The sequence below is a fragment of the Protopterus annectens genome, chromosome 5.part0, assembly GCF_019279795.1.
Source record: "Protopterus annectens isolate FY-2018-M chromosome 5.part0, PAN1.0, whole genome shotgun sequence".
Lineage (NCBI taxonomy): Eukaryota > Metazoa > Chordata > Ceratodontiformes > Protopteridae > Protopterus > Protopterus annectens.
Genome location: NC_056735.1, coordinates 459,376,842 through 459,392,014, shown reverse-complemented (window position 1 = coordinate 459,392,014; position 15,173 = coordinate 459,376,842). Strand labels below are relative to the sequence as shown.

General features: G+C 40.2%; 1 protein-coding gene across 10 annotated transcripts in view; it reads left to right on the top strand.

The window, feature by feature from the left end:
* The window catches only part of DMD (dystrophin), a 9,298,038-nt gene that overhangs the window by 8,380,572 nt on the left and 902,293 nt on the right, over nucleotides 1-15,173 (top strand). The window contains exon 1 of one of the 10 annotated variants that reach the window (XM_044072404.1): nucleotides 8,612-8,777. The exons of the other annotated variants lie outside the window; for them this stretch is intronic. Within the exon in view, the coding sequence (XP_043928339.1) occupies nucleotides 8,758-8,777 (20 nt within the window). The 5' untranslated portion in view covers nucleotides 8,612-8,757. Of the gene's footprint in view, nucleotides 1-8,611; nucleotides 8,778-15,173 lie in introns of those variants that run through there. 10 annotated transcript variants of the gene reach the window in all.

Sequence of the window (15,173 nt, the reverse complement as noted above, 5' to 3'; positions counted from 1 at the left end):
TTAAGCTGGTGAGCTTATCTATAATGCCGAGTGGGGTATTGTATCGAAGGCTTTTGAGGTCCAGATAGGCTGTGTGGACCACCTTCCCTTCGTCAATGGCCTTGGTGACTGTTTCAAAGAAGTCAACCAGGTTTAAGAGGCAGGATCTGCCCTTAACAAAGCCGAACTGGGTAGGATCCAGTGTCTGTAGGTCCCCAATATCTTTATTTATGAGGTCCATGATGATCCTTTCCATAGCTTTGCAGACCAAGCTAGTCAGGCTTATGGGGCGATAGTTTCCAGGGTCCGTTGAGGCACCACCTTCGTGGAGAGGGACCACTGTTGCTGTACGCCACTCTTTGGGTACATATAGTAAGGCTGAGATTGAACAGTAGTTTTATGTTTGGGTTTAGCTCTTCTTGGAGTTCATGTAGGATGCAGCCTGGGACACCGTCTGGTCCCATTGATGCTGTGTTTTTTGCTTTGGAGAGGGCGGCTCCCACCTGAGCATCTGAGATGTCAGGGTGGCAGCACTCTGCCGGGATAGATATTTGCCCTTTTGGTGTGGAGGGGGCTGGAGAGAAGTTTGCGCTGAACCTGTTAGCTAGGATGTTGGCAATGTCTGTGGGATCAGTGTATTTTTTGTCATTTTGGACTAATTCTCAGCATATCTGGGAATTCCCACCCAGGTTCCTAACATAACTAAAGAAAGCCTTGTGATTATCCTTAGTGTCCTGTGCAATTTTTCTCTCGAAGCTGGCCTTTGACGATTTTATGAGTGCCTTTAGTTTTTTGCTAATACTGATCAGAAATGCCTTCCCTTTTTGGGATTTTGCTCTATCATGTAGTAGCTTCCTCCTTCTGTTGTATAGTTTGTTTATGGCTGGGGTCCACCAGACAGGTCATCTGCCTTTGGAGGATTGGGTCTTGGTTTTATTTGGGATTGCATGATCCATGCATTCCTGAAGGTGTTCATAGAATGCATTTATAAAGGATTCTGCAGTCTGGGCCGTATTTTCCACAGGCCCGGGGGCTTTGAAGGATTCCACCTCAGTTTTGAGGAGTGTGAAATTTGCTTTAGAGAAGTTTTTCACTGTGGTTTTCTGGGCAAGGGGTGGGGTTGGGATGTGAATATCCAGTGAGATCAGTTTATGGTCTGATCTTACCAGTGAGGGATACACTTCTGGTCTGGAGCATAGAGTCCCCATGTTGGTGATGATCAGGTCCAGTATGTTTTCCCCTCTTGTGGGAGTGGTAACAAGTTGTTCCATAGCATTTGAGTTTATGAGTTCTAGGAACCTTTGGGCAAGAGTGTTGGAGCTAGAGTAATGCTCCCAATCTATGTTTGGGTAGTTGAAGTCGCCCAATATAATGGTGTTCGGAGAGACCTTCATATTTTCCAGTGTTTTCAGGAAGGCCGAGTGGGGTTCCTGGGTTTGGGAGGGTGGTCTGCAGCAGGCTATAAACTGGAAGGCCATTTTACCCACTGTTAGTTGCACATGGATAGTCTCTGATGCTTCATGCTTTGCCACCAAACTGGAGGTGTGGGTATCTTTGATGAATATCGATACTCCCCCTCCTTTTGTGGTTCGGTCCAAGTTTTGGGGCCGAAAAGCATGGTATTAGGTATAACCTGGTAGTGCTGGGGTGCTCTCAGGAGTCCTGAACCAGGTTTCTGTTACTGCACAGATATCGATGTTCTCCATGCTAAGGAGAGTTTTGAGTGTGTGCATCTTGAGGTTTAGACTTCTAGCGTTGAGTAGCATTACTCTTAGTTTCTTATCCCTTGTGATACCTATGGAGGTGGGTTTGTCTTTTGAGCCTTGCCTAAAAAAGGCACTATGGGGGGTAGCAAGAGCCTTTGCCAATATCCGAAAGCCCAGGGGTGACATGTGCAAGCTGTCCCTAGCAAAGCATCGTGGCTTGTCGTGCATATCATCCCAAGCTGACAGGCATTGGATCCCCTTTGAATGACACCAATACTTAAGCCAAATGTTGAAGTTGGCTTTTTTAGTTCATTAAAGTGTTTTTACTTTGTATGTTAATTGGTAATCCTTAGATATTTGGGATAGGTTGCTGAAAGCTCAGATTATAAGAGTAGGAGATGGGTATGGCTTATGGAGGAGACACAGCTTGGACACTGACATGCGTCTCAGCTGTCCAGATTTTCACAAATGTCCAGATTTTTGTCTCATATTTTTGGTCAGTTCTGTATAAAATTTGTGGTTTTCTGAAAAGTCACTGAGGATTGAAGTCACTTAATAATGACATACATTTGAGTTTCTCACTTCATATCCTTCAGAAAATGCATGCCGACACAAATAATGTTATTCTAGCTACTTTCTAAATTTATAAGCACAATATTTAAAGTATATCCCTGTTTTCAGGCCTTTTTCCTTCCATTATTTTACGTTTTGTCCAGTTTTCTTGTGTTAAGAGGTTGAGAGGTATGGACACTGCAGTAGGCAGAATCTGAACATTTACAACATTAAGCGTTCTCATCAGTTCATGGCTGGGATACTCAGCATAGAGAACAGCTAGCCACAAGCCAACACATGTAATCTGATCCAAGTTGAAACGTAGAAGGGTAAGATAGAGAATGGCCTAGGTTAAAACGATTGGATAACTGACTGGAAAACAAGCCTATGTTATTAAGTTCAATGGATAGCTTTGTAACTAGCCTAGCGTACAGGCTGAACAGTGAATTAGCAACTAGCATAAGGAAAAGATTGGAGGATTGCTCTGAAACAACAAAAGTGAGAAAGACTGGAGGCTTTATTTGTACTAGCCTATATGAATAGATTAGTGAACAGGTTACGATCCAGATCTTTTGTCTTTTGCATAAGTGACTGGTCTGTTTACAACTGGCTGTTTATGATTCTGTTTGCTTACTGGCTATAAATGCATGGCTACAGTCATTTCCTCTGTTTGGCTTATAAAGGATCATAGGTTCATAGGAGGTTACTAGGCTAGCAGCCCTAGACCCTAGCCATGTTAATCGCAGGTATCCCCATTTACTCTTTTTGGGTAGTTTGCAGAACACATTTTTGAACAGAGAGGGTCTGTGATCAACACTGGTTAACCCTGTCCATGAGGGACATGGATGCCACCCCAGGGGTGAATTTGCAATCCCCCATCCAATTATCTAGGTTGCTTTTGAATACGGTCAGTGAGGAGCTCTGTTTTATATGCATAGGACGTCCATCCCAGAGAAGCTTAAGTCTCTGGGAGACATATGTATCTCCAGCATGTTCTGTTAATGTCACAAGCTAGGATGAGATCCCTAGAGCTCTGTTTCATATCGTCTACCAACAGGCAATCTCTGCTTGACTTACAAATCCATGTCTGACTCAGCTCTGTTAGAAATGCTACATCTAAAGAAATCCCAATCCCTCCGCACCACATGCTCCAGAGACCTCAATCTCATTACCACAATCAACAGAACATGCTGGAAGGACAGGTTCATAACACAGAGACTGCCAATGCTGTGGAATAGACTTCCTATACATGTCAAGCAGAGCACCTCACTAGCTCTCTTCAAGAGAAATCTTGATGAGTGGATGGGAAATAGAAAGTTCACCCTGGGGATCACTCCAATCGCTCTACTCGATAGAGGCACTGGGAACTAACGATGGGTGGCACAATGCCAGGGCACTTCTATGGGCTGTGCTTGTAAAGGCCCCAGAGCCATTAGCCTAGTACACACCTATGCAGTTCCCCATTACCTTCTCCTCCTTCAGCTTACACTCTCTCATAACCTTATATACAATCCTCAGTACCCTCCAGCACTCAGGTCTCTCTTCTGCCTGTATATTCCAGCTTGCCCCCTACGCTCTGAACACCAATACTTTCTTCAAATACATAAACCCAAACTACCTGCAGGTCAATTATTAGATTCCTGGACAACTTCCAAAACTTGGAATAATCTTCCTGCAGTTTTACGCCTTCAACCAAGACCTTCTATTTTCAAATGTCCACTGCATAGTCACTTATCTTCCAAGCAGATTTATAACTGCTCATTTTCTTCCTCTGCCATTACATAACGTAAACTCCATCTTGCCAGCTCAGTTTCTCATTATCTCAGTTCTTTTAAACTCACATATAAACACTTCACCTACATCCCCTCCTCTCTTCTGTTTTTACTCCTTCCCCCAGTCTTCTCTCTTGGTATCCACTATCTCTTTACCTTACCTAACCTACCTTCCTCCTCTCTCCCCTCCTTTCTTTCCCCATTTTCTACTCCCCCTTTACCTTACCTAACCTCCTTCTCCTGCTCTGCATGACTGTCCACCAACCTTCATTGACGCACATATACCTCCTGCTCAGACTACCCCACTTCTCTCTCCCCTCCTCTTTGCCTTCATCATTTAACCTCTATGCCCTTATAATTGTCCTTAGTTCCTTGATTTCCCTCTTTTGTCCAAATAAAATGCCATTCTTTCTCTCCTTTTTCTGTCAAACATAACAACCCATACTCCCCACTGCTAAACTCCGTAGTAGTATGTTTTGTATTACATTCTGTATTGAATCATGCTTCATAACATGAATTTTTTCTCTCTATTGATTTTCCAACAAGTATATGTAATTTTGAAGATATTTCCTCTTATGTAAAATTATGTTTTTTTGTTGTTGTTTTACTTTGTATTTTATGCCTATTCCCTGGAGCTTGTATTGTATTGTTTTTGTACTTGATGTATGTTCTCTGGAGCTTTTCTCCCCTGGCCTCCACTGAAAATGGGCTCAGTGGACTTTCCCGGTAAACAAATGTCAATAAATAAATAAAAATAAATAAATAACATCAAAAATGAGAAGCTGTATGATTTAAATTATCATCTGGGCTGAAGTTGGCTTTTTTAGTTCATTAAAGTGTTTTTACTTTGTATGTTAATTGGTAATCCTTAGATATTTGGGATAGGTTGCTGAAAGCTCAGATTATAAGAGTAGGAGATGGGTATGGCTTATGGAGGAGACACAGCTTGGACACTGACATGCGTCTCATCTGTCCAGATTTTCACAAATGTCCAGATTTTTGTCTCATATTTTTGGTCAGTTCCGTATAAAATTTGTGGTTTTCTGAAAAGTCACTGAGGATTGAAGTCACTTAATAATGACATCATTTGAGTTTCTCGCTTCATATCCTTCAGAAAATGCATGCCGACACAAATAATGTTATTCTAGCTACTTTCTAAATGTATAAGCACAATATTTAAAGTATATCCCTGTTTTCAGGCCTTTTTCCTCCCATTATTTTACGTTTTGTCCAGTTTTCTTGTGTTAAGAGGTTGAGAGGTATGGACACTGCAGTAGGCAGAATCTGAACATTTACAACATTAAGCGTTCTCATCAGTTCATGGCTGGGATACTCAGCATAGAGAACAGCTAGCCACAAGCCACCACATGTAATCTGATCCAAGTTGAAACGTAGAAGGGTAAGATAGAGAATGGCCTAGGTTAAAACGATTGGATAATTGACTGGAAAACAAGCCTATGTTATTAAGTTCAATGGATAGCTTTGTAACCAGCCTAGCATACAGGCTGAACAGTGAATTAGCAACCAGCATAAGGAAAAGATTGGAGGATTGCTCTGAAACAACAAAAGTGAGAAAGACTGGAGGCTTTATTTGTACTAGCCTATATGAATAGATTAGTGAACAGGTTACGATCCAGATCTTTTGTCTTTTGCATAAGTGACTGGTCTGTTTACAACTGGCTGTTTATGATTCTGTTTGCTTACTGGCTATAAATGCATGGCTACAGTCATTTCCTCTGTTTGGCTTATAAAGGATCATAGGTTCATAGGAGGTTACTAGGCTAGCGGCCCTAGACCCTAGCCATGTTAATCGCAGGTATCCCCATTTACTCTTTTTGGGTAGTTTGCAGAACAAATTTTTGAACAGAGAGGGTCTGTGATCAACACTGGTTAACCCTGTCCATGAGGGACATGGATGCCACCCCAGGGGCGAATTTGCAATCCCCCATCCAATTATCTAGGTTGCTTTTGAATACGGTCAGTGAGGAGCTCTGTTTTATATGAATAGGAAGTCCATCCCAGAGAAGCTTAAGTCTCTGGGAGACATATGTATCTCCAGCATGTTCTGTTAATGTCACAAGCTAGGATGAGATCCCTAGAGCGAGTGACTCTTGTCCATTTGACTTGTTTCATCCAGGAAGAAAAAGGAGGGGTGGGACCTTTCAAGGAAGAGGAAGGGATCTGACTTCACTGTTAAAAGCATTTTGTATATTAATGTACATAAAACAAAAAAACTATTTAATCAGGAGGTTTGCTACAAACATCACAACAAATCACAACCACCACCACCAATAACAGGAGAGTGCTGGGGTAAACAGGAGGGGTGTCCACAGGGATACAGAGGATTTCACAGAAACACTGTCATTAGTCAATGCTATAGAAGGAAAAGACAGAAAGTTGTTTACTGCCACAAATAAAAAATAAACTTTTAACACTACTACTTTATAGTGCACAAAATTGTTTGTTTGTGGTTATTTTGACATGTTTTTTTTTTTTGGGGGGGGGGGGGTGAATCAAAAGGATTTACTCATCCACCAGTGTCTCTTTGTTCAGTCGTCACAATAGTGCCATACGTGTGGTGCCAATCAATGTCATCCTTTTCCATACTGCTTTGTTGATACAGACACCTATCTTTTGAGTTATTACTGCATCTATGCAGGGGTAAGTGAAATGCTTATAACTCACATTATCAGCAAACAATTGACTGCCTCTAGGTGGTATCCATTACACCTTGGAAAGTTAGTTATTGCTCCTCCGATAAGATATTCCTACGCTTATACCCAGGCACTGGACAGAAAGAATACAGATTTTGAAATTGCTCCTACAAACCACATTTCTATTTTCGCATACTGCACCTAGAATTCGGCTTAGATTCTAATAGTCAGGGAATTATTTAGTAACTATATTATAGTCTGTCAGCAGTAAAGAATAACTTGTGTTGATAGTAAGGTATTTGACCTAGCAACCACTCCAGCCAATAACCACAGCCTCGGCACACATCTGTAATCCCATAGGTGGTGGTGGTTATTATTATTATTACTGCTGCAGTTTAATTGTATTCCTCGGACTGTGTGGAAAAGGGGTCTTCTTTGGGGCACTTCGCTTAACGAATAAGTAAATTTAGGTTGTTTAGGGGAGGTATAGCTGCAGTGTAACCATGGGAATACCGAGCGGTCCTAATGACTACGGTTTGTAGTCCCTTATGTTACAGAAATTGAACATGTTCTTATCAAATCCATATAATTATCTGTTTTGAGTGCCAGGTATAAAATCTACAGTTTCATTTCATAGCAGTGCTGCATTCGTCGGGAAATTCAGTTAGTGTGCAGATATAAAAATGCATAGCAGTGTAATCACTGTTTATCAATTAATGTTAACCGTAAACAGACAGACTGATCCGATTGTTACAGTGTAGGTAATATGATTCTGAAGCTCCTGAAATTAACTGCATTCCTGAGCTGTTTCACTGTCGAAGGGACAATAATATAAGCAAAACAGCTTCTCCTTAGAATTCAGGTAAACTGCTGTTTTATGAATCCCAGCCAGATGGATTCCAATGGCCGAAATTAATGTGTGCGGCCACATTACACATACCTCTTGGGAAACTGCTGTACGAAAACAAAAATCCAAGATTATTCTCTATCAGAAATTATGTAAGAGACTGAGTTATAGCTGAGCTGTAGTAATGAAACAGCAAAACAAGTGTTGCATACAAAGTAATTTTGGGAAACAGCTCAACAAGCTGTGCATGCTCCTGGCGTGCGCTACAACAAAATGCTTTGCGCATGCATTTCAAGTAATGTTACCTACTAATGCTTCGTGGTGGCATTTCAAGTAATGTTATCTACTAATGCCTCATATGTGCACTTCAAGTAATGTTACCCACTCATAGCTCGTGGACGTATTTCAACTAATGTTACATACTAATGTCTCGTGGATGCATTGCAAGTAATGTTATCTACTACGTCTCGTGGATGCATTTGAAGTAATGTCACCTATTAATGTGTCGTATGTGCATTTAATAATGTTACCTTACTAATGCATCGTGGGTGCATTTCAAATTATATTTACCACTCGTGGACGCATGCATATAAGCAATGTTACCTACTTTCTACAAGTGTCTCACATAGTCTGCAGCAATAAAAGGTCCTTAACATCAGGAGTGGGACTAGGAAAGTATCGTTTAATTGTTGCATTTCTTTACGGCTTTGTATTAGAACATCCTTTACTTGGTAAAAGATAAAACGGATTAGACAACTCCCGAAGTACGAGTGTGAGCTCTATGCTTTTAGAGGTGTACGCAAGTAGACGCTAGCCAACAGCTTAAGATGCCAAAGCACGGTTCTTTTCACAAACAGACGAATTCATGAAAGCACAGTAGCTGTACTGGAGCGGGGTCATCTTTACAGGCAGATTATACACCTTTATTTATCATTCGGCTTTACCCAAGAGAGAATGTAGCTTAAGCTCCACCTTAAACTCGTATTGTCCGTCTCTTTACTGCTCCGCATTCTTGAAGAGGTCTTAGTTTTCAGGTTCAATAGGTGGGGGAGGGCCCGAAGCACTATGGCTCCGCCCTGTCTGGCCCGCAGCCTCCCTCCCTATTGTGCACGCAGTGCTCGGCTGCTGCTTGCTCCACAGTATGAGCTGCATTTGCTCAGCTCTGATTGAACTGCCTCTGTCTATTGGTAGCTGGCATAACTGTACGACTCTGTGCCGTGGCAAAGAAACGCGAGATATTTGCAGCAATGAGGGAACAATTCAAGGGGTAAGTTTGATACTCTTTCTGAAATGATGCATGTCATTGCTGGGGCCAAAGTTAAGAGCTCACTTCTCCAACCTGCTGGAAACTTCAGAAGCACTTGTAGTAGGAATCTCCGCAGACAGAGAGCGTTGGCCTCTGAAACAGCTGTGTCACAGCAGTATTAAATCTAGGCAGGTGCTCTTAGCTTTTGAAGAATGCCCATTTAACCCCTTCTTCACTGGCTTGGTGTTTAGAGTAATAAAGAATACCTACAGACTACGAATTTCATTGCTTTGAAATGTAATTTTATAAACATCGATGATAGCATGATGCTTATATGCTTTTTTTCTTCTTCTAGTAGCCTTTGGTGGTGTTGGTATGTTTTGCTAAATAGTAGTTGGTTGTAGACCTGTAAGGAAATAGAATTAACAGTTAAAGGTGCCTTTGTTAACTGGATTGTCATTTGATATATTCTTTATTAGTATTCTAGAGAAAAACTTACGTTTGAAAAGTGTTCACTGTAGTATGTTACGTTAGCAAAAAAAAAAAAAAAAAAACGCACATATATTTCCCTTAGTAAAATCTAATGTTTTCACAGAAATGCACTTTTCTCCAAGATGAGGATGAGGGTAACAAAACACATAGTCGCTTGATCTTAGCATTCATCCATTCATCTTGGTCCATCTTTTCATGCATGGTGCTGAAAGGAAAACTATAGTCCATTTTGCTTGGCTTATATTTTTTAGTAATCTCTAATTTGGATGAGGATAGGAAACAAAAGTGTGACATGGTGTTAAAGTGAATAGTTGTTTTCTTCCATGCAGAATTTGTGAATGAATAAGTTTGATGTGTAGCCTGCCTATGTAGTCCTCTTTGTTGACCTTTATGAACCCTAAAGGGGAGAAGAAAAGCGACATTAAGGACATCTTGGTCCATCTTTTCATGCATGGTGCTGAAAGGAAAACTATAGTCCATTTTGCTTGGCTTATATTTTTTAGTAATCTCTAATTTGGATGAGGATAGGAAACAAAAGTGTGACATGGTGTTAAATTGAATAGTTGTTTTCTTCCATGCAGAATTTGTGAATGAATAAGTTTGATGTGTAGCCTGCCTATGCAGTCCTCTTTGTTGACCTTTATGAACCCTAAAGGGGAGAAGAAAAGCGACATTAAGGACAGTAATATTTTAGAACAATTTCATAATATTTACAGGAATCTTTTGCAATACCATTATTTCATACAGTCATGTTACCACCACAGTCTGAAAGGCTGGTGTAAAAATTTGGCAGCATTAAGGAGATTTCCTTTTTGTGTATAGATTTTGAAGTATTATGAGCAGACAAAGAAATTTCATTTAGTATCAGTCCGTCATCTCACTGTAACTATGAAATGATACCTGCAGTGCTAGGTGACAAGAACAATGCAGCTTTGCATTGTTACAGTTCTTTATCATTTAAGTCTAGTAGTGTAATCCTGGTTTAAGTTTACCAGTTTTCTTTCATGAAATGACAAGCGTCAGAAACACTGCTTTTATTCTTTTAAGTAGATACTGCATCCAGTTATATCACCTCTTATTGGCAAGGAGTTTGTCTCTGCTGTCATTGTTTGAGCCAGAATTCAACAGTGCCCTGTGGGGACATTTCGTTGGAAGTGTAGGAAATAATTTTGGAAAATCCGGTATCACAGTGAATAAGCAACAGATGTGAATGACATTTGCAAGTGATATCTGCAACTGTAAAACAGTCATTAGCCAAGAAATAAAAAAAGGGTTATTCGCTGTTCTGCTGATAAAAGCAGTAGCATTTTCATTCATAATAAAGAGCTTTGCTGTGGAGGAGGATGCGACGTGATGTTATCTTTCTGTACAAGGGATGGAGCTGATTTAATTAAAAAAAATAGTGGGTTTTAGTGTTTTCAGAAATATGATCCGCATAAGTGGGAGTTGGGTCCCCAGATTCTGCCCCTCCCAGTTATGAGGACTTGTGAATACTGTGTTTTGGGTTGCAGAATGTAGCAGCTGCTCTTGGATAGTATAGTTAGAAATCGGAACAGAGTTGGAGGACCAGACTCCAATCCTCCATACTTGTTTTATTTTTAATTTGAGATGTGTCCCTGTTATATTGCTGAGGGCACTGTTTTCTGGAAGTGCTATTAGAAGCAGTAGAAAGTAGTCAAATGTATTCATTGAGCTTGCTGACTAGAGCTGATCTTCCCTGTGGTTAAAATTGTGTAATAATTTGTTATTATTATTATTATGGTGTTTAACTGGTGGTTTACAGTTCTTGATCTAATGGAGTGGCAGATCCTGTTCTTGCTTTTACAAGTGTTTTGATACAGAAAGTGCATACCATTTGTACTGGTTGAGTATGGAAGCGTACTACTTTTCTTTTGTTAACATGGTCTAGTTTGACTATTGTATCCCTTGATATAACAAGTGTTTTGAGGGGTACAGTTGATCTGTGGACTGTCTCAGTGATAAGTTAAATTCTGAAACAAGCAAGGAGAATCCAGGACAAGAAGCAGAACATTCCTATTTTGGCAGATGGTTACCCCTTAAGACTGATTGCTAGACTATGTTTACTCATTTGTTAACCTGGTAAGTGGGCAGATTAACATGGATGTTTTCCCCTGTGACTTGAACAGTCAAACAGTATACATGAACATGTTCACAAGGGCCAGGGACATCTAAAATAATGTGACTGCAGTCTTGTGTTCTATTCCCATTACATCTCTGTCTGCACTGAAGATGCAACAGATATATTTTTTAGATGTTTACATAATTTGCATGTTTGAGGCCCATTATCTTGTGTGGTTTATTTATTGTTTGTTTTATTCAGTGTCTTTAAACAGAGTATGTGTTTGAGTAGGTTTAGAGGTGATGCAGATGTGGTGTTAAGCTTCCAGTGTAGGATTTAACTGGCAGTGCAGCAGGATGATTTAAATATCTATGTCAGGAAGGAAGAGTATGGGGGTGTGGGGGTGTCCAGAGGAGAGCTAAGGAAGTTGCTATGCACTTATGACTGGTAAGGCCTGTTCAAACATAATGTGTCCTTCTTGAAGGGCATGGTTAGAGATGTGGTACTTCATAGAAAGGTAGATGAGAAAAACGTAGAGACCATTTCAGGATCCTTATAGGACAGATTAGAATGGGCTCACTTCATATAAAGAAACAAAATGTGAGGGTGTGTCAATAATTCCTTGATCATTTTATATGGATCTTGTGACAAATTAGTTAGATTTATTTATTTTCAGAAAACAATGCTTTTAAATAAAGCATTATGCAGTTTGTGTTGGAGTACAGGTGTAACCAAGAGGTGCAGCAGAAGTTTGTTGATAAGACTGATGAAGTCCTGAGTAATACATGTGTGCAGTTTGATGGCATGTTCTTGTGTCAAGCAGAGTATAAAAATGCTGCCAAAAATGGCACACATGTATATGTCCACTGATGGTGTAGGGTAGTATTTATTCCTTTATTTTTGTGAACTAAGGTGATTGTACTGGACAGAACCCATTTTCAGCAGGCACTAAAGGAAAACGATCTAAAACAAATACATAGTATCAAGTGGCACTTAAGTCAGAATATGTATTACATTTCTTGAAATTACAGCTGTAAGATGCATATAAAAATGTACCTTCCTTAGGTCATCTGCTTGGCCAGAGGGGAGGATGGTTGTCTTTTTGAAAACAAAATTTTGACTATGTGGAGTGTATGTATATATGAGTTCAATATGCAGTGTAAGCTGCTTACCCTTTCATTGTAATTCATGCTTTTGCTTTGTCCCCCCTTCATAAAAATGAATGACATTTTATCTGTTGCCTTCTTAGAATCTGTGCCTTTGTTGCATAAGAAATCACAAGTGTTCAGAAAAAAAGCTCTAAAATATGTTTATAACCGGGAATACAGAGGCGTTTTAGTGGCTTGCTAGCTGTGATACTGTCACTTTAAATCTTTTTTTAATATTTGACACCAGGTTCAGACTCTAAAAGCTGCAGTAATAGTAAATATGCTACATGCTGCAAGAAGGCAGCCAATGCATTTGCATATAGAAGTGGTGGAGGGGCAACCTATATTTGAACACTGCTAGTTAGTTTTGTTTTTCTGTGCCTCTTTCCCTGATATGCCCATTGCTGTTGTTTTGATTTATGAGATGTGCTCAGGAAAGCATTTGCTGTGATCTCTTGTACTAACAAATCGAAAGGAAGGAAGATGGACTCATTCATTTGCTGTGGTAGGTGTTTCCACTTCGTTCAGTGAAAAAGAAAAAAAAACCTTTTAACTGTGACCTTGAGCTGTAGCTCTCCTCAGCCCTTTCTGCACAAAGTATTTTTCCTGCCAGCGTTTCTGTCTTTTTATGCTTTGTGCACTCCACTCCCTCTTTTGCTTAAACCTATCCACTTGCATCTTGATTAAAAGTGGTATTGTGTTTTATGATCTGAAGAAAAAAATGCTGAGGTGGCATTTAAACTTTACAGTGTTCTCAGTGCATCAGCCACATATAAACACACATTAATTCATCCTCCTTTTCTCTTTCCCTCCCTCTGATAGTTCTCAGTTAAGGAGAACTTTTGAAATATCAGACATGAGATTTGTGAGTGAATATCTTCCTGGTGAACCGTTCTTTTCCTCTAGCTTTTATGGGGAAATTTGGGCATTATTTGAAGTTAGGAGGAGAATAAACCGCACTTTTGTTCATTTAGTTGGAGTCAAGATAGCTGCAGCCTCCATGTGTTCTGCATGTAAAGTACCACTCTGTCAAATGGTAGTCTTGATATCACAGCTCTCAGGAACTACATAAAAAGTGGGTATTGTGTACATTTCTCTGTAGGCAGCTCTCAGCATGATTTTAGTCAGTTGTGCTTGCCTAGTAACAAGACACGGACTTCATGTGGTCAGTGTAAATAGTTGGACATTAAAAGAGAAAAAGACTAAACACTGTACATTAGGGAAATTACTGAATTAAACTCTTCTATAATATCACATTTTTGTATATTTTTTAATTGAGGAAATGGACCCATTTCATATAAAGCCAGAGTTAAAATAGAATTGAGAAAGAAGGAAGTTTTATATTTATAATAATAGACTAAAGAACTGTTATAATAAGCTTAAGTGAATTCTTCTTCTTCTTTTGGCTTTTCCTGGTTAGAAGTTGCCACAGCGGATCACCTGTCCGCTCATGATTGGCAGTGGAGTTTTATAGTGTCGAGGTGCCAGCCCTGTGCCCAACCTTCCACAGGAGGCACACGCACGCACTCTCGCCTAGGGCCACTTTAGTGCGTCCAGTCCACCTACAGCATGTCCTTGGGATGTGGGAGGAAACTGGAGCACCTGGAGGAAACCCATACGACCACAGAGAGGACATGCAGACTCCGCAGAGAAGGCACCCCAGCCGAGGATTGAACAGGAGAACCTCTTGCTGTGAGGTGGCAACGCTAACCGCTGCACCACCGTGGCCGCCCAATAAGCTTAAGTGAATAACACAGTTCAATATGAATACATAATTATATATATAAAAAAACACGCATAGTACATAACCTAAACAGAGAAAAGAACTTCTGTTAACAGTTGTAGTGAAATGACAATTATTTTCAAAAACATGTACAGTATAAACTTATGTATAGATTTGGAATTCAACATTCCTTGTTCACACTATAGTCTTAGCAGGGAATTTTCCTTTAGACAGTATTTACAGTTCCTAATGATTAACAGAGAGAGAGAGAAAGAGAAGGATGAGTGACTTAGTAACAAAAAGAGGACAGAAGCCAAGGTGTGGCATGACAGAGGTGGCAGCAGGAATGTTAGGTTAATGTTAAGTTCTGGGTGTATTGAAGCAGGTATATGTGTCTGTTCTTTCTAGGAGGTAGCTTTTCTCTGAATTTGCTATAGCTAGGTATGCATGGCCGTGTTTTCTAAGAAGTTTAGTAGTCTTTCCTCTGTATCTGTTGTAGTCAGGGATGTTATAAATTTCATTTGAAAGTGAGTCCCATAGTCCTGTTTTGAGGATTGAGAAAGCATGATTGATAGAGATGTGTACCGGGTGACTCAGTGGTGCAGCAGGTAACATTGTCGCCTCACAGCAAGAGGTTCTCCCATTTGATTCTCAGCTGGGAAGCCTTCTGTGCGGAGTCTGCATGTTCTCCCTGCGTTTGCGTGGGTTTCCTCGGGGTACTCCTGTTTCCTCCCATATTCCAAAGACATGCGTTTGGAGCATTTCTTCCCAAGCCTCCACTGAAAATAGGCTCTGTCCTAGTTGGATGTTCCCGGTCAACCAGTGTAAAATAAAAATAAATAAGATATGAGGAAGTGAGTAGGCCTGGTGAGTACAGGAAGACAGTGGTATGTAGATTTCATTGACACTTACACAAAACAGATCTGGAGATGTTTTTTTTATTTTTGTGTTTCATTTTAATGGTGTTCCCTCTT